The sequence below is a fragment of the Mugil cephalus genome, chromosome 15, assembly GCF_022458985.1.
Source record: "Mugil cephalus isolate CIBA_MC_2020 chromosome 15, CIBA_Mcephalus_1.1, whole genome shotgun sequence".
Lineage (NCBI taxonomy): Eukaryota > Metazoa > Chordata > Actinopteri > Mugiliformes > Mugilidae > Mugil > Mugil cephalus.
This window is the reverse complement of record NC_061784.1, coordinates 14,911,761-14,936,786: the sequence shown is the minus strand read 5'-3', so window position 1 is coordinate 14,936,786 and position 25,026 is coordinate 14,911,761. Positions and strand designations below refer to the sequence as shown.

The 25,026-nt window shown below is 41.0% G+C and overlaps 1 protein-coding gene and 1 long non-coding RNA gene across 3 annotated transcripts in view; both read left to right on the top strand.

The window, feature by feature from the left end:
* Positions 1-930: 930 nt before the first annotated feature.
* On the top strand, positions 931-19,442 carry LOC125021320. Its single transcript, XR_007114322.1, has 4 exons — positions 931-1,302; positions 8,264-8,321; positions 9,776-9,975; positions 18,716-19,442. It is a non-coding gene; the product is annotated as an uncharacterized LOC125021320 (long non-coding RNA).
* A 1,561-nt stretch (positions 19,443-21,003) lies between these two features.
* si:dkeyp-23e4.3 (rho GTPase-activating protein 7) overlaps positions 21,004-25,026 on the top strand; it is a 65,893-nt gene continuing 61,870 nt past the window's right edge. For both annotated transcript variants that reach the window (XM_047607327.1, XM_047607326.1), the window contains exon 1: positions 21,004-21,237. In XM_047607327.1, coding sequence (XP_047463283.1) covers positions 21,108-21,237 — 130 coding nt within the window. In that variant the 5' untranslated portion in view covers positions 21,004-21,107. The remainder of the gene's footprint in view (positions 21,238-25,026) is intronic.

The window sequence follows — 25,026 nt, the reverse complement described above, 5'->3', positions numbered from 1 at the left end:
ATAATGTTGACACCCTGTGGTGTCCAACTATGCAGACAAATGCAGACAAAAAAAGAAAAAAAAAAAAAAAAAAAAAAAAAAAACAGTAGATAAACTCTGTGCAGATAAACAACAGTTTTGATTTAATATACCAACTTCTGTCATTTTACTGTAAACATTTGAACCTTTAGGGTTGTACTAGGGGCTGCACAATTTCAAAAATTTAAAGTCGACCATTGAGGTGAATTTTCTATCCTGATGTAGGTGACGAACGTATGTACCGTGTATTGTTTGCGGTAGCAATGAGGTAGCAAGAGGTACAGAGTCAGTGTGGAGTTCAACCGTTGAAACCTTGGGCAGGGAAATTACATATAAGCAAACAGGAAACAGGTCGGGAACAGGAGGCTGAAAGGATTTACCAGGAGGCAGATGGAGCAGGTGAGTCGGAGACTAGTGAGGGGCAAAACGTCGGTGCTTGTATCAAGAGACAACTTTCACATCATTGGTTTACAGCTTGAACACTTGAGCGCTTTACTAAGCTACACATGACGTCTCAGTGACGATCCAAGATGTGGGTATTTGAAGGAACCACATCTGGGTAGAACTCTAGATACTCTGAAGTACTGGATGACCAGGGCAGCAGTGTATCCCGACATAATCAAACCAGTACCCAAGAATCTATGCACACGTACACAACTAAAATCAAGCCTCATTGTCATTTGGACACACATACTTAGCTAAATAATCTAAACAAGTTAAAATACTCAGTTAAAGTGCACAGTGCCCTTCCCAGGTTAGGTCAGCAGTCTAATGGCTTGTTGGAGAAACTGTTGAGTAGTTTGTTGGTCCTACTTTTGATGCTCCCGTACCAGCAGTTCAAAGAGTTTGAGAGTTTGAGAGTGGTCTCTGATGATATACCCTCCACAGGACCTTCTCGTCTGCATACAGTATGTCGTCATACAGTACGTTAGAACACTCTCCATCACCCTTCTGTAGAAGGTTGTGAGAATCCTGGTGGGAAATGAAGCACACGAAGAAATGAACAGACTCACAAATATCACAAATGTGGGTTATGTTCGGCCACAGCTTCCATAAACGTACGCCGGGTATCATTCTCCACAAAGTGATATTTCGTAGACGTTCTTGTCGTCTGTCTAGCCACCCTCCTCTGTTCTTTCTCATTCTCAGACTGATCCCTCCCTCCTTCTCTGTTATGGCTTCCACGTTGCCGGGCTTCTTCTGTTTTAACGAGCAGAGCGTGGGATTAATGTTCACCAGAGGAGGATGATGGCCGTCCAGGGAGCTACCTGTCAGGACCCTGTGGTGAGTTGGCCTCTCCGCAGGACAAAGGATGTTACACAACACCGGGAAAGTGTGTGTGTGTGTGTGTGTGTGTGTGTGTGTGTGTGTGTGTGTGTGTGTGTGTCCGGGGGGGTTGTGGAACCCAGACGTGAGTCATAAGGTAATAAAATGGGTTAGTGGATACCTACGCAAAGAATCCCATCCGAATCCAAAATGACCCCTGCAGACTGAAATTACCACCAAAAACTAATTTCTGACTAAAATGCTTAATTTATTATGATCTGTCATTAAGAAAATGTTCAGGGACATTTTATCATACTTTTTAAATGTTGTTTGAGGTTGAATTTATGATTAACTGTCTGCACATCTTCAACAGTTGGTACGTTATGAAACAAGTGAAATAAATGCTGGTTGGTTTTTGACTGAATTGACTCCACTGTTATGTAAAGCACCAGAGGAAAGCTTACCCCCTTTAAATCACTTTTTGCTAGCTGGTAATTAGCTCCTTAAACTTCTGCATTTTAAACCCGGTCTCACAGGAGCGTTTCGGTCCGTGGTGGATGGTCTGGGATCGAAGCTCATTACAAAAGAAAACTGCCTCCGCCTATAAGAAACCAAACCTGAGAGCCGTTCTGGGTTCTGAACGTTTGGAATCAGTGGACTTTGAATCAGTCTCCAGCTCCCTTCCAACTAATGCACTCGCTCCGTCTCCTGTCCGGTAGTTAATAAGTTAGCTCCGTGCTGGTGGGGCTGTGTCGTCATTAAAGTTCCCAGACGTTTGATTCACTAATGAGCAAGATTGTTCATGTTAATGTCCGTGTTCCTCTAGCTGCATGTTTATTAACTTATCTTTTGTTAAACTCTAATGACTCTGATGAGTATTATTTAGCCTTTCAGACTCTAAGAGACAAGTTCCTTGTGCAGATCTCCAGTGTTGTCTTCTTCTTCTTCTTCTTCTTCTTCTTCTTCTTCTTCTTCTTCTTCTACTTCTTCTTCTTCTTCTTTGACACTAAGAACAGCTTTACCGGCCTGTGCATTTTTTTGGGCGGTATTTCAAGTTTACTCTTAAACCAGAAACGAAAACACTTTAATTTTTTCTTTTTTTTTCTTTTTAGATCCAAAAATCTGAAACTAATGTGAAGGGAAAATTATCACTTAAGTACAGAGAGGAGGTACAAAACCTCAACATCAAGAAGACTAAGGAGATGATTGATAATTCTTCTTCTTCTTCTGTTCTATTTCCAGAACCTCTTTATCAAAGATGTTTTACAGTTTTGATGCAAACACATATCTGATCCACCTGATCATGTCATTTTTATTTAGTCTCGATGTAAACGGTTCATTTGTTTAATTCACTCGTCCTCACTATTAAGAGGCTTTCTACGGCATCGTGGCTTCAAGGAAAACAAAAATATCCCCCGTCTACAAGCTGGCCGAGAAAGTCTGTGAAGCCAAATGTGTCTGCTGCACAGAAGGCAGAATTAAAACGCACTTTGACTTGCTTTTTTTTTCCCGAGTTTACTGCCGTCCTCGGTTATCTTCTAAAAATGTAGAAACAACTCTTGAAAACAGGAGCCGTGCAGCAGCGCGATAATAAAAGTTTACTCACTTGATGATTTAATGAGATGTGGTTTTGTCGGCGCCGTTCTGCAGAATCCCTGATGAACAGAGCTGATGTGATTTCGAATGCAAAAGAGAGAAACAGGCTCCAGCAGAAAGCGTGAGCGCGGCGCTCATTAGCATGCAGCGTTCCCTGCCTTAACTTGATTACAAATGACTCTGTCGACAGTGATGTTAAGTGTGCGTACAGTCGAGCTTGTCTGACTGTCTTAACCTTTCTGTCCCCCCCCTCGACATCCTGCGCGTGTTTATCAGCATGAAATATGTCCGGAGCGATTCTGACTTGTGTGAAACTACAGGCTGCACATCCGAAAAATAAAAGGAGGAGGAAGCCGAGACGGACACCACGAAGTCACGGTGGGAGGATTTGATTTGTTAGTGCAGCTCTCGCACACACCGAGCCGACCGGCGGTCCCTGCAGACGGACTAAGGGGGACCTGCGCTGCCGTGGTGGCTTACACTCGCTGAACTTTCAAAGGAGAATCCTTTAAAAAAAAAAGCAGAAAAAAATAAAAGTAAAATAATAATCGGGAATCTTCCGAAGCGCCTCCGTGATTAGCACAAAATTTGTCACTGCAACAATTTCCATTTTTGATTAGTGCTGCGCTGTGCTTCATCACCGCCGGCGGGGAGCTCCTTTACCAAAACACCATCATTTGGTTGAGGCAACATCAACACGGAATCGGCACACGGGGAGACTTTTGGGGGGTAGAAAAACACCCAGCTTGACGTCCTAAATCATGAACCACGGCTGCAAAATAATTCCCTGCAATTTGGATGCTGGTGGTTTGCAGCGTTTGTCAGAATTGATGATTTGAAATGGAAGCTTAGTTCACCGTCGGCTCGGTTAGGATTTCTTTCCTCCGTAAAAGTTCCTTGTCTGGAAGGCCCTCAACCTGGAAAAAAAGGGTTCATTTCATCCATCCAAGTACAAAACTCCCACAAAAGTTTGAATTGTCCCAGACCGGACCACGTTCACGCAGCCGACACAAATCCCACGTCGTGCAGAGTGTCCACTCAATTCACATTCTCTATATGCACTGGAGAACTTTCCTTCTATCTACTATGTCTCCAGACCCACTAGAAGAGCGGCCTGCTCTGCTGCGGCTCCACAGGTGACTGGAAACAAAGTGATCCAAGTGGAAAAGACTGCCTGAAACTCCCTCAAACGAATAATCACCAGCCTTTCGTTCCTCTCTCCAAGCCACAAGCAGGCAGAAGTGTTTGAGCATCCTCCTCATCTAATAAACACTTTCCTCAAATGCTCAAAACAACCTGTGCTTACAGCGTTCAAAACTTTCCACCATCCCCTGGACACATGGTGCGTTGCATGTCAACATGAAACACCTGGTTTATTCGGGAGAGGGGTTGATCAGGACACAGCTTGACCTACCTCCTTCATCCGCAGCCGTCCTTAAGCTCCTGTGACGCTTCTCATTGTGGAAACTGGCTGGCGGAGCCTCCACAGTTTGACTTTGATGAGCGCACGTTGTCGTCCTCCGGGACGGTTAGTTCCAGCTCAGTGATGTGTTTAGACGTTTCAGACATCAGGACTTGTTTAGAAGTCTTTCATTGTAGTTTTTGCTGTTGCAGGTGGAGAATTTAACCAGAACACTGTGTAGTGATGTAGTAATGGGTATCGGGGCCGATCCAGGCATTTTTGTGATCATAGGGCTTCAACCAAGTCCAGTCTTATGTAGTTGTATTTTATTTTATATATATATACACACACACACACACACACACACACACACACACACACACATACACAGATGATGCCATGGGAAAAGTGGTTATGCTAATGTGATGATGGAATATGTAGCTAAATATGAGGAATGTCGCTGTGGTTCTACAATTGTACAATGTACAATTTAGTGACACTCAAATTTACAACAACATAAAACATGGAAAGTCAGCTACTGCTCACCTTTATAACACCTTTAATGATTAACCCAATTGTTTTTCATTTTAGCCTTTACTTTATTGAACGGCTCTGGTAGAGTAATATTTAAAGGTGGCGTCACTAATTGACAAAGACTGTTGGTATTGGCCAGATAAACCCACCACTCCCTGCAGAAGCTCAGCAGTCTAACTTCACATAAGCCCATCGTCAACACGGCGTGTAATGTGACTAATGATGCCTTAAGGTCAAACTTTTGTGGTTTTGACATGTGAAGTCGTGTTCACAAAATACAAGGTGTTCAAGATGATGTGAAACGTAGGTCTTGGGTCTGTTGCTAGGCAGTTGTTGGTTTACAGAAGGCACTGACACAGTTTAGTGAGCAAATGAGCTTAATGTAGGAAATGCAAAGGCAAAAGGACGAGGCCTTTAGGAATATGGCGAAATTACAATTCAACGTTCACTTCCACCATTTTTGGCCAAACCAGCAAACTTCTTGAAGGCAACATATCTAATGCTACCTAGGTAGCAACTTAGGGAACTTTGCTATAGTTGCTATCGCTAAGCTAACACGCAGATATGACGTAACACACATACACTTCTTGGTCAGCTGGAATGGTGATATAGATGTGCACTTATTCACATTTTTGACGAAACTTAGAAGACGTGTGAGGCTAGCTTAGCATAACAGTGAAGGCTGAAAGGGAAGGAAATTTTTGTCCATTTTTGTTAAGCTTGTGTCATCATCTCGATGGACACCAGTACCTCCTGACAGCTAGGGGGCGAGGGAGAGTTTCCCCGACTTCCTTGAGGCATCTGTGCTGCTGCTGCTTCGTCTCGTCAACATTTCGTCACCGTCTTTATCCTCAGATATTAGCTCGTCAAAAAATGGTCCTTGACAAGTATTTTTCGTCGTCGTCTACTCAGCTTTGTACCGTCTTTCTTTTGTTTTCAGCTTTTCTCTTGTCTGTAGCAAGGCCGTTGAAATTAGCCAGCTTCACATCAGAGAAAATGTCTGCTCCTATTTCACGACAACCTCTCACCTGGTTCTCATTTTTTCAGCTTTCGGAAGAAGTTGATCTTTGTCTCGTAGGATTTCTTCGGCAACCGTCCGCACGTCCTCGAGCACACGTCAGCAGCCTGTGATCACTCCGTCCTGATCCTGAATCCCAGAGCTGCTCGGCTCAGCTCTTCCTGAACCGAAGAAAGCGTTGAAGGGAGGAAATGTGTATGTGTGTTTCCGTGTTGAACCACAGAAACATGCCCTTCTACCCTTCCTCCATTGTCAGACATAATCTCGGTGGTTACGGGGATGAGTTGGAGGGCTTATTTGCGCTGAGGCCCGTCCGATGTGGATCCCAGCTTCTGGAGGCATTAAGGTAGACACGATGACATCTTACCCACAACTTTCAATTCTCGACCCTTGTTCCCATCCTGAGCCCACAGGAAGAAACATGATGGATTTCAAAGCGAGGTTGTGTCGAGTCTCTGGATAAAAGCAGGCGCTGTCAGACGTCTTTACTGGCAGACCGTCCTTGAAATGTTTGTGGGGGCATGTAGGAAGAGTATGAAAGCCACAAACAACGGAGACAGGGAGGAAAATGATAGAGTGTCAAAGAGACAAAGGGAAAACGAGAAGAAGGCAGAAGAATTAGCGAGGCAGCGAGTAGGTGTTCTAAAATGTGACTGAAGTATCCCAACGTACAATTTGGGAAGAGATTTTAGGATTTAAATAGTCTTCAAAAATGCTCATGACATTCAAATTCATCCCTTTCCGGTTGTAGAAAATTAGACCTTTTCATTTTTTTGGACTCGTATAATTAAAACAACGTCACACTGACATTTGCAGTGAAGCTTATTACGCCGCTCAAAGAGCTAGAAATGACTCACCGGTTAAACACTATTTCTGACCTCCGAAACTGACCGCCCAGATTCCTTCACACGGTGGAAAGGCAGCGTTGTGAGAATGAAAATCTAAATATTTTACTGATGTAATTTAGAAACGTTATGCCGGTGAACACTGACATATAAATGGGTGCATAATACTTGTAATTATTGCTCTTATTCAAAGTCGTCTTATTACCAGACTAGGAAATAAACATTTAGAACTGGAGGCACTTTTACAACCATTATGAGCTACAGAGAACAAACACGTCTTAGATAATAAACCTTTTTTTTTTTTTTTTTTTTAATTGTAGTAGTGGGGGCGCCAGTAGTAGTCAGCCAATTATAGATGTAGTAACACACAGGTGCCACAGATGGCGGTAGCTACATTTAAAGTGCCACATGAAACCAGATTTTCAACGAAACAGTCTCAAAACAACACAGAGCTTCAGCACAGCGTGACGCAACGACGAAAAGTTGACATGAACTTAAAGGAGGATTGGCCCTCTGGTATGTACGGAAGAATATTAGGACCACCCATGAAAAAAGAAAATGGGGGAGGTAGAAATTTCAAGAAAAAAGTCGAAATACATTGTAACAAAGTAGACCTTCAAACCGACGGTACATACGCGCATGGTACCGAGGATATTTCGCCACTGTTGCCATGCAACGGTCCAATATATGCTAATATATCAGCAATATAACGAAAAAAAATAACCACAATACACCTTTTAATTATTAATATTAATTATTTATTAAGCCTCAATACGCGTACGGTACCGCCGGTTTGAAGGTCTATTTTTTTTTACGATGTATTTCGACTTTTTTTCTCGAAATTTAAACTTTTTTCTCAAAGTTGTATTTTGGCTTTTTTTTTCTCGAATTTCAACTTTTTTTCCTCTAAGTTGTATTTTGTCTTTTTTCTTGAAATTTCGATTTTTTATTTATTTTTTTGTTTATTTTTATTTTTTTGGAAATTTTGAAGTTTTGATTTTGAAGTACACCATGAAAAAAAAATCTATCCATCAATTTTCCCAATAAATGGACCTGTGTATTTTTCAGGGTTCAAACTGACGCAAAAGTGTCATGTATTCGTTCATTCAGTCTGACCACATGTATATAAATATATATCAGAGTAAATGGTAGGGAAAACTGAGCTAATATACCAGTACCTGCTGGTATGAAACAAAGGGAATTAGAAATAAAGGCCTCCATCTAATAAAAGCCTGCCTCCAATAATGGCTGGATATTCTGAGCGGCTGAGTAAATAAAGGCCTCCGGACATGTAGACGGATTAGATAATGAGTTGGTCTGTCTCTCAAATTGAACCATGATACATTTAGCTGACATTTTTATTTTAACGGTGGAAAGACCTCGGCCCTGATAAATGCAGCTGAGTACGGAGGAGCTGCTTCTCCGTCCACGCTGACACATTACTGCAGTAAACAGCCAGCGGCCTCTTCTCATGTCTCTATTTATTCCCTCGTTTATTTATTTATTTATTTATTGTCTCTTCTTCTCCTTCATCCTCCCTGCGTCTGATCTCGGGGCTCCTCCTTGACGTCTCAATTCCTAAAGCCGAGGCGGCCGAGGGAGCTCGACGCAACACAACACAACTCAACACAACACAAGTGCGGTAAGAAAATGTCTTCTTTAAAGTGACAACACGTGAGCTGCAAACAGCAGCAGCAGATACACACATGGCGACAGCAAATACACAAACAAGCTGCAAGATGAAGCGCCAAGAGAAATGTTTCCAAGGGATGAGAGATTGAGTTACTGAGGTTTGCTACTAGTCAGTGGAGTTTTATTTATTTTTTTTGTTCAGGTGTGTTGCTGCGTATTAGCTAGTTAGTTCAAATAATCTGACATCAGACACGATTTATTTGTAGACTGGTCGCTTCAATGAACATTTAAACATTTAATTAAAGTGTTTTCATCTTTTTTTTTTTTTTTTTTGGTTTCCATGGAAACGTTTCTCTTGCAGTTTCTGTGTTAGGTGGTGTGTACAAGTCAAGAAGGCGTTTGTGCAGCAAATACACACGACAACAGCAAATACGACACCAGCAAATACACACAACTCCACCAAATGCACACAACAACAGCAAATACACACGACGATAGAAAATACACACAGCTCCTGTAAATACATGCAACTTCACCAAATACACACAGCGCCAGCAAATACACACAACACCTGCAGATTCACACAACTCCTATAAATACACGCAACTCCACCAAAAGTATTTCCACAAAAGGGAAACGCATTCAGTTGGATCTTGTGTCTGCACTGTGTGATCATGTAATCCCACTCTCCTTCTTCTTCTGTAGTATGTGCCCGTATTTTATTTGTGTTTTGTGCGTTTTGCTGAAACCGTTCTGTTTTTTTTTGTGCTGCTGTCTTGGTCAGGTCACTCTTGAAAAAGAGGTTTTAATCTAAATTAGTTTTTTTACTTGGTTAAATAAAGGATATAAAATATAAAATAAAAATACACACAAAGTGAGCAAATACACACAACACCTGCAAATACACACAGCTCCACAAAATATACACAACTCTAGCCAATACACACAACACCTGCAAATATACACAACTCCACCACATGCACTCAACAGGAAATACACACAACTCCTCCAAATACACAGGGCTCCATACAGAAACGCTGTGCAAGCAGTACAAACGACAACAGGAACATTTCCAGGTGGACTCTGAGTAAACGATGCAGTATTTTTATTTGTGTCGTCAGGTTATTTTAAGTTGGCGAGATAATAAAGATGCTTTGATGAATCTATAAGGATACAAGGATATAAGATGCAGCTTGTTTTCCAGTGTTTTGGACGGATGGATGTAAACTAACAACATATAATGTTAAAACACGTGACGGAGCTATAAATGATTTTATACAAAATGTGCCGGTGACTCAGTGTTCAGGCCTTTCATGGCTCCAAGTCTGCTCACTCCTCTCTGTGTGGATTAAATGCAACTAACACATGTCTTGTTTTTGTTTATTTACATGGTAAGCTGATTTAATTTTAAAGATATTTTAATGTTAACAAGTGTCTTTAATTCCCATTGTTAACGGGTTCTAGGTACGGAGGATGAGGCCATGCAGAGAAAAGAGGAACATCTGTAACATCTGTAAATCGCGCCCACTGCTTCCCAAGATAAAGATGACCCCTGGGAGGTTAACCCTCAGCTCTGCTCAGCGTTTGATCCCCACACAGCTCTGCGCCAGTAAATATCTCTTTCATCGCGTGACCTCAAAGCTGCAGATCAAAGATATCCGCAGGTGAGTTTAACGACCGATCACCACCTCTGTTGATCAGATACTCTGAACGTGAGCTGTTCACTACCTGGAGAATCCACCGTACGTGGTTAAGTGTGGATGCTGTCGACAAACCTACGGTAAACCTCAGACAGATTCTGGTGATCAAAGACCTGCTCTGCTCGACTGAACGCTTCACACGTGAAAAAATACCCGACGCTGGGAGCTGTGGATGCTCAGCGATCAAAGCCTTGGCATCGGGATTTTCCACGCTTTCCCCTAGGTGTAGGTTTATATAGTAGATGATATACCAAATATATGAAATACAACTTACAGTGACAGTTCGGTTAGCTACATATAGGTTGTTAATCCTTAGCTCTTTAACTTAGGTCATGCTTTGAGCTAAATGCTAGTGTCAGTATGCTAACAGCTTGAAGCAACAGCAATGATACAGCATCTCCAAAAGAACGAGCTGAAGTAAAGGTGACAGAAGTTTCTTAAACACGTTTCATCCATGTTGCTTCTTCATTTTTAAAAGACTGGTGGTATCTGTAGGTTGCCACCGTACACTCACCTATATTTGGAGGAAACTGTTTTGATCAAACACCAACTTCCCAACATGCTTTTAGAAGCTACTTGAATGAAACGTCTTTAAGAGATTCAAGTTGTCCTTGTTTCAGCTTTGTTTTTGTTTTAGCTGTACAAGAACCTTCCCAGACATCCTAACACAATGTTTCACCATGTTCACCACCTTCACCAGTTTAGCCTGTTAGCATGCTAACGTTTGCTAATAAGCACAAAAATAAAAGCATGGCTAAAGCTGAACTGGAAAAAAAGTCCTGACATCACTAAAAGTTTCGTCAGTGGGGATTTTAAAAGTCCTTAATATATAAACATATATTTGCTCTTTGCTTTGTTAAAAATAAAGGCATAAGCATTTCATATAAATGTCTCAAACCATTCTGGACTCGGTTTAAGTGTATTTTATCACACATTTACTGCATATTTTTTTTCCATTTTCTTCACACCGGCATTTTCCAGTGTACACGCATAATATGGAGAAATAAAGAAAGAAAGATTAAATATACGGGGAAATTAAAAGGATGTTAAGTGGTAAACTTGTGAGGAGGAGAAGCTTTCTTTCCCCGTTCAGACCTTACATTAACATCTAAAAGTGAATGTCCACCTTAAAGCAAATTGAGGATGCATTCGAGCAGTCCGATGTTAGACCACACTTACCTTCAGTTTAACCTCCAGTTTTTGATTTGTCTGTCAATGAATTGACGACGTGTATGGACATTTTCATGGTTCCAATTACAAAAAAACATGTGCCCTTAAAGAGGGAGCTTTGCAGCTTGTTCCAACATATATTCCAAATATGTATTAACTTTCTAAATTGTTCAAACAGCTGTTTATTGTAGTGATGCAGCAATAGGTAGAGACATTCTGACATTATATGTGCCCCAAATTAGGTCTGTGTTTATTTACACACAGAAAACACTGAGATCAGATCTTAAGAGTTAACAAAAAAAAAAGAAGAAAAGAAAACATGGAATCACAGATTTTGTGGAGTCCACTCAGTTAAACATGTTTCCCAGATTAGTTCAGAGTTAACAGATGGAAGTATTAGCTAGTTGCATTAGCATATGGCCAGACGTCTGCCCCTTTCGAATGCATGTGACCCTTAAAATAAACACTGTGGAGACTTCCTGCTCTGGCAGATAGTCTGCTTTACTTTCTGTTGTTCACACTTGTAACTTTTCCTACTGAATGCTGCTGACCCCTCTTGGTACAGCGGCCATAGAAATATTGGTTTGAGGCTATATTTGCTGCACTCACCTAATTCCCACAGTGCTCATAATATCTAATGGACTGACATGTAAAATTAATGTCACTCCAAAAGCAAAGTGGTGAAAATGTGAATTCTACCTTTGAAAAGCAGACAGAGCCAAGGTGAGCTGTCAAACTAAACTTTAAGCGAGCCTCTTCCTCACCTCACTACACTACTATGGAGATATTGGCTAATGGGCTGATTGACAGTCCTGCACACTGGGAACAGTCAGGGAGTTCTCTTTGGTTAAATATTGAATACATCGACCCATGTGACACATGCTGTACAGGTTATGACGTTGATTGATTAAAAAAAAAAAAACTTGAACATCTAACATCTTGCCAATCCGGCCGTCTTTGACCATCTGTGACCCTGGTTGTGTCCCACAAGAATAAAGCTCCTCCTAGCCTCCTAACGTCTCAGCTAATGGTAGCGCCTCCTAGCTTCCAAGCTAATAGTAGGTCCTCCTAGTTCCTAGCCAGGGGTGGACTGGGACAAAAAATTGGCCCTGGCATTTTGAACCAGACTGGTCCACCACATTTGATAACGCAAACCCTTTCAGTCTTTTTTTGGTTTCTTGAATGTGTAGACCAACTGTGCAACTCTTTAAAACCTTGTATCTTAAGCCATTTTTACATAAGGATGAAATTAATTCCAGAAATATTGGATAAACAGGCACACAGCTGCATTGACATAACAATGAACAATATGAACAAAATTATGTCATTTTTTTGTTGTGGATTATTAACTTCTGTCTATGTCTAAAAACTGCCCCAAAGTCATTTTCCCAGGCCTTAAAAGTAGCTTAGCCTTGGCCTCCCACCTGACATGAACGCAGGAGATATGACAACATAACTGACCAACTCTGGTCTGACTCGTCTCCTTAGTGACTCAGTGGAGGGACTAATCCTCCGATCAATACTAAACACATTCTGTCCTCTGAAGTAACATCAGGACGACATAAAGTGCATGACAGGAAGGACACGTTTTTTTTTATGGCTTTGTCCTCAGAACCTGCCACAATCACTTTTCAAAAAAGAACATCTTATCTTTACGAGCTCTATTAATATTTGCAGAATTAAAACTTTAAAAGTGCTTCACCTGCTCTGATAAATTACGGTGTTCGTATTTCATCCCCCCCAAAAATGCAGATTTGCAGATAATTAAAATAAAATGTAATCAAAGCTCAAGTGAATATATACAAATCAGGCTTGACGATTAGAACATGTTTTTACTGCGATGATTAAACGTTCAAAGACGTATAAAAAGAACATGTTGTTTAAAAATACAAAGCAGCGGGGCGGCATTCATCATCTTAATAGGGACTTTATACATTTATTTCTTTATATATATGTATTTACCTAAATCAGCTTGAATTGGTTAAAAAGAAAGTTTTTAACAAAGTAGTTAGAACGCTTCTTGCAGTGTGATTAAACAGCATGAAGTTAACAATCTTGTTCTGATTAATTTTCTGCAGGAACCGTGGATATATTAAAAGATACAGAACTTAACATGGAAGTCAAATAGATTCAGTCCTTTATGCTTTTGGGAAGTTTTACAGAAACACTTTGGATCAGATTGGGGGAGAGGATAGTCCCGCTGGTTATCTGTACTGATATGGACTGGATAATGTGTTAGGAATGAAAGGATACCACATGGCTTGATGGAAATGGAACTTGCCAACCTACAGTTGTGGCTGAATTCAAAGAAACACACAAAATGGACTAGCTGCTCGCTAGTCCATTTTGTGGAAATTTCATAGCAGTAACTCAAAATTGTACGGCCAGTTTGTATGGCCCCCAGGCCTACATGCATGTCGACTCTCACGGTCCTGGGAACATTTCACTGAGCGGTTGTCATTGGTAACTGTCATTCATCATGATGCCACATACTGTTTCTATGGCGTCAGATAACTAAATTGAAACTTGAACATATATCAACATTATATTAACTACCTAAAATGTTCCAAACCATTCTTGAAAACATTTGACATGTATTTCAGTGTTTTAGTTTGGCCTAGTTTGGCATCCGCTAACACGGACAAGGCTTATGACCTATACTGCAGCCAGTCACCAGGGGGACCTCTACTTACTTTGGCTTCACTTATTGGCGTCCACTTTTTTCTATAGTACAGACCATAGACAGTATAAATATTGAACAATGTAATAAAAAAATTTGTTCCAAGGATGTTTGAATCGTTTTATATTTTTAACATAATGTTGATGTATGCTGAAGTGTCAATTTTATTTTGATAAGTTTCCCTTTAGTTCATTATTTGATGCTATAGAAACCGGTTGTGACGTAATGATGTCCATATATTGCCATACCAGCTGTTCCGTAAAGCAGTCCAGTGGGACTGTGACAGTTGTAAAAAACTGTTTGGTAGAGAAAAGCGCAGTGTTAATCAAACGAAAACATGAGTGGGTCCAGAGGAAGTGTCGGTGGAGCGTCGATATTGCACGGCCCCACAATATCGCGGCTACATACACAACAAACTGACATGAAGAACTACCAGCTATGTTGATAATGGTGATTGTTGTTTTAATCGGACTTCCCAGCCTGGCCTTGATCATATATTTTTTTAATCCTTAATCCTCAGAAATGAATGATGAAAATCTGGGTAATCAGCATTTGAATTGTCATAAACCCCCTGACCAATAGGGGGCAGAATTGAGCCACCACTTAATTCAACCACAAGCCACGACTCCCCAATGTGAGGTCACAGCAACAACAATGGCAGAGTGTTTTCATTCCCCCTCAGGTTCCTGTGGAGAGTTTTCTGAAGCTAGAAGCATGAATAGCCAGTTCATAGTACACAGCTCATCAAGATGAGCGACAAGCTCCTGGGCATGGAAGCAGCAGCAGAGGAAGAGAGGACCAGACTCACAACTGAGTCTGAGCCTGGAGGCAAAACATGTGGAAGAGAGGCTTTTAGTCCTCTTGACAATCAAAGATGTTGTTGGGGAGTTCTGAAGAAACTCAACAGTAGAGGTTTTGGATGTCTCAGTGTATTTTATAACTTAGGGAGGTTTAATATACTTTACTGAGGCTTCAGCATCAAAACTACTAGCAACTCATACTCATAAGTCTTGTTTGCATTCCCTTGGATCTCATATGAGGGGTTGCATGGTCTGCAGGTAGAAGAGAAAGGTGTATGAGTGAGGTGTATGAGAGTGTATGATGCAATTATTGCTTATTATTTATCTTAAAAGAGGCAAGTTTTTGTCTCTGCTACCTTCACAATGACCATTTAAATTTTCAATAATGACCACACAGGAAAAAGTGGGGTTGGACTCCTTGTTGTGGTTGTTTGAACTCTTTGCAGTAAAAGGTTTCTCGCCTGTAAAGTGAAATGTGTATCTCATGAAAAGAGAATCTGGTTGAAACTATACGATTATTGATCATCTACGCATGAATTCTATTCAGAGTATTATTTATCAGTGGTTTCTTCCAAGGGAAGGAAAAAAAGACTTTCATCCATATTTTAAGTTATAAAAATCTCATAGGCTGTGCACTGTACAAAATAAATGCACGAAAGTCTACTTGGACTCTAGTATCAGATCGTCAGATCAGACTGGTGGATCAGACGTAGAGGTCTGGTTGTAATCTGGAATAAATCCATTCTCTCTCAGCATGTTTGCTCCACGCGGGGTAAACATCAGGTCCAAGAGAGACAGATCCAAGAGACAGAAACGTGGAGGTAGAAAAACAACCAGTTGTTGAAACAAGTGTTTGAAAAGCCATGCATGCACCAATCCACGTGGACAGCAACGTTGGAGATGTGAAAACTCTTGGTCGTCTACTCTATTAGTTCAGGACTGGACATGAAATCTAGTTGTAATCCCCCTCCATAGACTGTGGACGCCATGACAGTTCCTCTGTGGACCCAAAGCATGTGGAGCTCCCCCTGGTGGTTGAGCCCTTTTCTGTTTTTCTAGTGGGCGGGGCTTAGCTGGAGGCAAAGCAATCCACAGGAATACGGTAGCTAAATCTGACTAGCAGTTTGTGTTGGATTGTTTTTGACGATGGTGAAAGAAAACCCAGGGTTTTTTTTTTTTGTTTGAATATGTACAGTCATTTACTCTCCAGGGCCGTGTTACTCGACAAATTGGCATTAATTGACAGGACCAGATTGGCACACCCTTACGTAATAACACAATGGGTGGAGGATCTGACAAAATGACTTACTGTGCAATGGTCCAATGTGCAATAAGCTCTATCTCTTTGATGTGACACATCAAATAATTAATTCCAAAGATATGTTTGTCATTTTCATGTTGATATATGTTCAGAGAAGTTTCGTCATGGTATAAATTAAAAAAAAAATGCAAAGATGCAACGAGAACAACTAGATTTCATTAAAGATGTTTCCAAGTCTTAAGTTCTAAAACACCAGTGGAAAGTTTAGGTTTTTCATGAGGAACATCTGGGGGTGATGTCCTCGTGACTAGGGTCAAGAATAACTGGTACTCTTGATACTCGTCTTGATACTTGTTACTCCCCTTGTCACAAAGACTGTGGTTAGTCAGATTTCAGCTTAGATTGACTTCCACTTTTTGATGACTGGTAACCTCCAGAAACAGTTCAGAAGCTGCCTGAGAATCTGTCTGATTTTAGCTTTCCTTCATTGATCAGAGATATGAAGTGTGAGTGAGTCAGTACAGCTCAGACTCTGGCTCCAAAGATGGCACCGGCCATATACCTGAGATACTTGCATCTGTTTACCCAATGGGAGGAAGTGGAGATGTCTTCCTCATGTCCTTTTTCTCCTGCAGTCTGTGGTTTATAGTCCTGCAACCGGTCTATGTGGAGTCTCCATCTGTGGAAGCATTTACACCTCTGCACTGGTGTGTCGACCACTAAAGCACAATATGGCTACCGGGCAACTGTGTCAAGTTTCAGTCTGTTCTTCACTCAGTGTAGTCTAATCGATCGACTCATGTTGGAGTAAAAAATGTGGATCACCGCTGCAGAACATAGAGAGGATGAAAAAGGGAAAACTTTCTCAGCTTGTCTGGCTGCCGACAGACTTGAATAAGGAAATGCATTTTGAAATAGTCACATCTGTTGTGGTCGGTATCACCTTGATACCATGTTACGATTCTGGGAAGACGCATCTACAGCCTTCAGCATTGAAGTGACGTGCGACAGTAAACAAAGCCTTTAGAACAAAACAAATATCTTCTTTATCAGCACAAACTTGTGTGTCACTCTGTATTTGTACGTTACTGAGATGCAAACGTCAGACTACTGTTTTTTTTTTGTTTGGCATTTTCTTTCAATCCACTGCGAGGGGAGTTCAGGTTTGTATCATCGCGGCGTGCAACTGAGCGCCATTTAATTACCTGCGTTTTGAGGACTGCTGGGACCGCAGCTAATTTAGGTCTCACTTGAAGGGTAAACAAATGTGCCAGAAGACGTCTCCTATCGCCCTCCCAGCAGAGGAAGAGGATGCTTCCTATCACAAATATTATAATAGCTGCCTGAGACGCAGTAGTAGTGACACTGAATGGGTTTTACTTTGTATAATACCACAGTGAATTGATCAGGCTTTGGGTTGTGCTGATGTTCGGAGAGCTTTGTTCGAAAACACTTGAGGGAAAAGCTCAGAAACAAAAGGCGGAGAATGAGAACGGGACTTTTCTCCCTTTGAGATCCCAGTGCGGAGTTTCAGACCTGCAGGTGTTGCAGCGAGCCATGTTGACTAATGTGCCGGTAGATACTTTCAAGCTTTGACACTTCTGGTGGCGGATGTTTGATCACGGCGCTCGAGGAAATCCTCATTGTTTAAATGTGTAAATTTAATTCGCTGCTTTTTCTTTTTTTTTTTAACTGCAGCTAAATTAGGAACCAAGGGTCTCAGAAGTCAAGGGAAACCTTTGCCGTCAGGTGCAGTTCAGGTGAAGTTCAGCATTTAAAAAATGCAAATTACAAATGGAGTCATACCATCAGTGCAGGAGCTTCCGGCTAAACTGAACCCAAACGCACTAGAGTTATGTTGATAAAGGAAAACACACGTGAACTGTAAAATAACCTTCATGTAGGTTCAAAAATAGACAGTTTCTTATGCTCGCAACAAAAGATTATTTTTTAACTTGAATCGATCAAACTACTAAATAATGAATAGAACAAATTCTTTTATTAAAAGAATTTAAAAGGAGCGGGATAGTTATGAATCAAGAACCCATTTCAAATGTTTTCTTATATTCTCTCATTAATTAGATAGTGTTGACTATGAGTCGTTATCAGAAATGCAGCTGTCTTATCCTGTCACATGTACCCAATATAACTTCACCAGCCTCCAGTCTAACGAGTAAAAGGAAAATGAACTTGTGTGGTGCTTTTCAGAAGGGACTTTAATGAACGTTATAAAACATACACACTGAATCTTAGGTACATGTGAAGGTGATGCTTTAGGATAAAGTGTGTTAATAAACCAAATAAAACAAAATTAAGCAACATAATAAATTATAAAGCACTGAGAAGATGCAGAGTGTTACCAATTGGTCATTAGGCTGTAGGAAACCTGCTACGCAGTCCTTGTGTAATATTTTACTATGTTTTTAGTTTTTTTAATTCACGTCTACCTTACTTATTGACATATTTCATATCATCTGTTGACATCTCAGGGTTATATGTGGTCTGTCTTTAGTTTGTTTTTATTGATGGAAACATTTGACACTTGTACTTTATTATTGTGAAGAGGATATGAGAGGATAAATGATTAATTAACACATTTACTGTGTGTTAATATTAATATAAAGCAATTACTATTTATTGTGCCCATTAATAACCATAATGTAAAATATATGGAAATAGACTTGTCTTTATAACAAGTAACCCTCCCTGCAACCCTTAGTGTCAGTGTGTGCTACGCATGGATTTAGCATTTAGCTTTAATTAAACTCCATTCCTTTTCCTTTGCTCTTGTAGGACTGGAAGCCAGAGAATTAAGTTAATGGACATAAAGCCACTGGCAGTTAACAGGAAGTTTGTTGAACATCGTCCAAAATGAGCTCTCATGTGACCAGAGGGAGATTCATGAAAGGAGCTCTGGTTACTGTACTCACATGTGGATGAAACTTGCTGATAACAGCTGCTCCTTTACTACTGGACTCTTAACTGTGTGAAGGAGCAGAGTCGACTGAGGAGGCCAGGAGGGTTCTATGCAAGCAAGCTGAACAAAGTTCAGTATCTGGTGCAACATCAAACCAACAAAACCAAACGGGACAATTGAGCATCTGGTTAAAAACAAATCGAGTTTCTTTCTTTAAATGCGTAACACATGGAGTCGTTGCTTCTGATCTGAACCCTCATTCTTCACGCTGCAACAAAGGTTCATCCTCCAGAAAACAAACAAAACCATGACTCACACAATGTAATGGTTTTCAAAAGGATTACATTGTTTCCATCGGGAGAATTGGTTGGCCAAGTGTCATTGTTCATATTGCAGCCAAACATAAACCTAATTGAACAATTGAATTTTTGTTTTGTGGTTGTTCCAAAGATTTCGTGCCAACCCATAGAATTGAGCCGCATGCCTGTGAAGCTCTCACTCTGTACCTTTGAATTCAATGGATCATTCAGTGAGACACCGCCGCGTTCAAGTGTTTACATGGCAGCGGCTGCAGCTGTTCGAGTTTTGTTCCACTGCCGTTAAATCTTGTGCAGACTGACTGTAACCCTAACATCTCTAGCAGGGTGACAGTTTGGTTGAATGAACACTAGCTGGTTATTGTTGTCGTCTTCAAAGCCGCTGGCGGGATTTTTGACCACAGGCGTTCGTGTTCCACAGAGGAAATTACATTTTTCACTTGGTGCTATTGTGAGGTCAAAAACATGTCCGACACTTATCCACTGTTTAGTGGTTTACAGAAAATGTGAGGATGTTAAACTGAGAGAACTGTACTCAAAAAGATCCGGGGTTAAGTTTTCTCACGGGACAAAACCACTTTCCGGAGGACTCATTCATCCATTACCCTTACGTCACCCGCGAAGAGTCCTCCTCCTCCTCTCATTCACCATGTTCCTCCGTCTCTATCTTCCTCCTGCTCTTTCCCAGCACTCCTGACCCGCGCTGTTTATTTAATCTGTCTCCTAAGAGAGGAAGTGTGTTTAGACAGATTTTAGCATTAATGATGATGACGGTGATGAGGCATGGGACTGTGATCTAGCCTGCTGCACTCAATTCTTATCGTAATACGAGTCTGGTAACATCCATCTCGGTGGAAGTATGGGGAATGTTTTTGCCGAAACATTCACCTCTGCGCACAGTTGCAAAGTCCTCCAACCCACCAGAGCAACTTTGTTGTAAACTAATTCAACCAAACGGTCTGATTTGTGTGGTAGATCTTCGCTGGAGCGAATTTAGTAGCAAGTAAACGGAAAGTTGGTTCCTGGGGCGGCACAGTTTTGTGGTGGTTAGCACTGGGTGTTGACTGCCATGGTTGGGTTGTGCGTAGACGTTGCGATGCTCCACCGTGTTTCCCAGGTATCATTGTTTGGAGGATAAAAGAATCAGACTTCCATATCACAGCAATATATTTTCTGAACAGACATAAAGAGTTGTAGCGCCTTCATTTTGTTTGTTTGTCTGCATTTAATAGACTTTGAATTCGTATATCCTATGTTTTCAGATCACGTCTTGCTTTTGCAGCAACTTCCATTCGTTGCTTCACTTGTGACAAGTCTCTCAAAGAGACGCCTCAAACACTTAAGTACAAATTCATATTAAAGTATGTTGACTGTCATGTCTGTATGTGTTAGTGATAAAAAGTAACTTCATTTAGAAAAAATAAGCGTCTTTTAAAAAGTTCTTTCCATACAAAAGTTTCAAATTTAAACATTTAGTGTGTTGACTGTTCAGTGTTTGTGTTTATAGTGTTTACCACTGATGTCTTTAACCCTGGCCAGATGTCATTTCCTCTCCTCGGGCCAGACCTCCCACACAAAAACATGAATCGCTCTCACACATGTACTTCCCTCTTCTTTACACTTACACACATATACACACATTTATATTTTTTTATATTTTTTTTCTTACTGCTTGGTTCTCACTAGAATAGACCCTGTAGGGAGGGAAAGGGCGACTGTTTCACAAATTGCATGCAGCCTTTTTGCATCAAGTGTCAGCCCCCCGCCTCCTCTACATCCTCCTCCTCCTCTTCCTTCTCCTCCTTCCTCACTTTTCTCAACTCTTATCCCAAAGCGCACCCTGTGCATGAGCTGAGTCGGAGTGGAAGCTGCCCACATGGCTTAGAAACCATTCAGAAACTTTTTTCAGATTTTTTTTTTTTTCTCGTGTGGGAATATGTAACTTTTGAACATGTGGAATATGGCTCAGACCCCAGCGGTAAAAACTCCACTGCGAAGATCCTTCAGCGAGCATGTGAAGGACTCCACCAACAAGGCTTGGGATGTCTTCTGGAGGAGTGTGAGGGAGAGGCGGCTGTGGGGTGAGTCAAAGTGTGAAGGTTGCAGGAAAGATGCAGTGAAGGTTCTGTCAGTTTCTGACGATCAGCTCGATGCACTAAATTGCTGTTATGATTGACAGGTATGATTACAATGTTGTTGTCCTTTGCAGTTATGTCACAACATCCTCTGTATGTACACCATAGAGTTCATTTCCTGTTAAATGTCATAATCAAGTCATTACAAGTCAAATTATTTTGTTATCTACTTCTTTTAACATTTTGTTTCCATTACCTTAAAGTTGTTTAATTCTTTTCCAAAAACTCTCACTGCCAAATTTTTAACAGACTGATAATGGGGCAAACACCAGCTAGAGCTTTATGCTAAAGTCGATTGAATAATAAAGAAGTGTAGACCCAATGGATATTAAGATTATTTTATTAACATTTGTCAATTTGTAATGTCAGTTACAGAGGTAAAGTAGAAAGTTTAACTGTCTAAATATCCATAGTTTTCAGTGGTTTCTGGACTCATCAGTTTGGCTTTGCTGGTCTCCAGATGTTAGACATCCCACAATTTATCTTCAAAAGCTATTTGTAATACACATATGAACACAGCTACTGCTTCTTGCTATCCATCATATACTTGCAAGGTGGCGGCGTAAAACCGCCAGTGTTTGAGCTGTGACGGACTGTGGTTTCACATCTCATTGAGTCGAGTTTTTTTCCCTGGCTTGTTGCGTCGGTGGGTGATATATGGGGTTCCAGGATTCCTAACATGCGGTCCACGCTGAGGTCTTAAAAGTCCTTCTCCATCATCCATCTGGAGTCTGGGGATCTGGCCGAGATCGACATTGAAGCAGGTTTAAGTACATTGGACCTTGCGTTAACATCTGACCTGGGCGATCTGAAGAGAAATGACCACCTTTAAGTATCTGTGGTCAAGCATGGCATTAATATGTGTCTCCACATGCGTTCCCGGCCAGCACTTGAGATCTGATCTCATTTTCTCTGTGTGTAAATGAACTCCAACATCATTTCATCCACTGGATCAGAATCATGAACAGCTGTTTCTTGTGTTTGCGTCATGACTTGGGGAGATGAACCATATGTTGGAACAAGCTGTGAAGTCTCTTTCTCCACCCTGATGCCCTTATGTTAGAGAAAAAGTGCACAATTTGAATCCTGGAACAAGTAACTAATCTCCACACGACTCCTTGTGCTTCAAGATGGACATTTTTTAACTGACCCTGACCCTCTGACCCTAGAGCTATTATTACTGATAAATGGACATCCCAGTGATTATTCCTTTACAGGTGATTGTTTATACAAGAAACGCTTGGCCAAAAATTTTTGAGTAGGTGGTCTTTAATGTGACCCGGGACTTTCTGTGTGTTTAGACCAACGAAGGAATGAGGTCAGATGTGTCCTGGACCACCTCCACATTTGGTTTAAGATAAGATCAGTCAAATACACCTGACACCTGAACTTTAAGCTGGACGCTTGTGTTCAAATTACCCGGGCCAGATGTTAATGTAAGGTCTAAACGAGAAGGAAGCAAACATCACGTTTTATTTTCCTGGAGACAGGTTTGTGGTGAGTGTGAGTGTGAGTGTGCTGGCTTGTTATGTGAGCCTCTAACTTGAAGGTTGACTCTCTGGAAATGGCAAAGTGACCCTGAACGTGACACTCGGCCTCCAGGTGAGGAAGTGGTGTCACTGAAAAGAAGAAGTTAAAAAAAAAGCATCCTAGCAGTGGTCGACCTGGAGGTTGAGTCTAAATATCTGTTTTCTGCTCAATGTTTGGATGGAGCATGAGAGGAAAACAAGCAGAGGCCGTGTAGCTGTGGTGTCCGTGGGTGTTGATGTATCTTGCAGATGTTTTGCATCAGTTTCTTTCTTTCTTTCTTTCTTTCTTTCTTTCTTTCTTTCTTTCTTCCCTCCTTCCCTCCCTCCCTCCCTATACTAGACTATTTCAGTTTGACCAGAGATGCAAAGATTGATCAACCTTGATCGCCCACCGTTCCGTCTCAGATTTATCTGTTTGAACAGTAAAGTCACAACCACACATGCTAACATGTTGTCAGTGTGGAAGGCTTCAGGTGTGTTGTTACGTTGGCCTTTTACACCTGTTTTCTTTGGAGATATTGAAACATTTTTGATTCATGTATCGACTTGTCGTTGGTCATATTCCTTAGGGACAAGTTTTGTCATAACATTTATCACATACTATACACATGATGAAATTAAAGATGCAAATTTGTATTTTTTAGGGTCTTTAGTTGCCGAGCTGAGTAAGTTGCTTGAGTGATGTTGCTAACTTGGTAACTGGGTCAGATTAGTGGCCCAAAAAGGAATGAACCAGCTGTGACACGCTTGTTATTCAAAGTTTTATGACTTTTATGAGTTGTTTTGCTACTTGTCAGTGGTGCTGGAAATAATATATATATGTACTGTATATATATTCAATTTATTTATCACCACCATTCCGTAAAAACCTTTTGCTTTTTATTCGCTTGTCAGCTCAGTATTTCTTTTGCAGACTGACGCCAATAATAATATTTAAACATTTATTCAGAGACTTTTCATCATTTTTTTTCCCCCTTGGGTTCCACTGGAAACATTCCAGCTTTTGTTTGTGTATTATTTTTGATGAGGATGTTTTCTTATTTTATTTTTTATTTCATTTTTGAATGTGTTTTCTTCAGATGCGATACCATTTTACTTCTTTTTGTTGTGGAACTTTGTCATTGTGCTATTAGTGTGATAATGAACTCACTATTTAAATCGGCTATTTACTTCTGTGTCATTAAATGTCTTAACTGTGGAGACGCTCCACAGCTACTGATTCTATCCCAAACAGCTTCCTGCAGAGATAGAGATGTTATATGTTAGCAGTCACACTCTCGCTTCTTAGAGCTCAGTGACTACCTCTGATTCTTCTTCTGTGTGTGCCTGTTTTGTTCTGACATCTGGTTCTGGTTTCACACTGAGAACTGATCCCTGGCTCCAGCTGTGTGTACGCTGACATCATGTGTGTTTGGATTAAATCAGCAAATGACGTCGGCGCACACACTGCTCACTGATTGGCTGAGATATTATGTAATGTTGTGGTTAATAGTCCTGCACAAACGGGCCGTAGCAAGTTGTTTCTTTTCTTTTTAAGCTTCAATAATTTTTCTAATTTTAAAAAAGAAGATATTCACTGCAAGTTCTGAACCTCATTAGTCCAGCTGGTTGCGGACACAACGTGAAAACCCAGAAATATGCAGCAGATGGTAGCAACTTCACTTATTGTTCAGGTTGTTCATAAAATGTTTAGTATTTAGTTAATTATTCATTCATTCATTTTCTCTGTTGGCCCTTGGAGAGTCGTGGGGAAAGCGGCTGAAGCTTATCCAGTTGGATGTGGAAAACTGTAAAGGCTTGGTTCCCACCTTGCATAGATTTGTTACATAATTTGTGTATAAACTAAACTAATCCCAGCTGCCATTGGGCCAGGGGTACACTGGACAGGTGTCCAGCCTATCCCAGGCCTGACGCAGTGAGACAAACAACCATTCACACCCACAGATAAACCAACAGGGTCAGTGTTAGGGTTAGACCACGTTTACACAAATCCGAATTTTGGGGTGAAACCGCATAGGTCTTGCATGGTTCTGCCTGCTTGTGACGGATCCAGATCTCCCTGAAACCGGAACCACACCTTTTTGAGTCCAGGTCTCAGGCTGAAAAAGAAAAATATGGATCCTGTGCTGAGGTCTGTATCTGAAATAGTGCCATGCATAGGCCTGGGTTACGTACTACAGCCTTTCTATAACTAGATGCGGTTTCG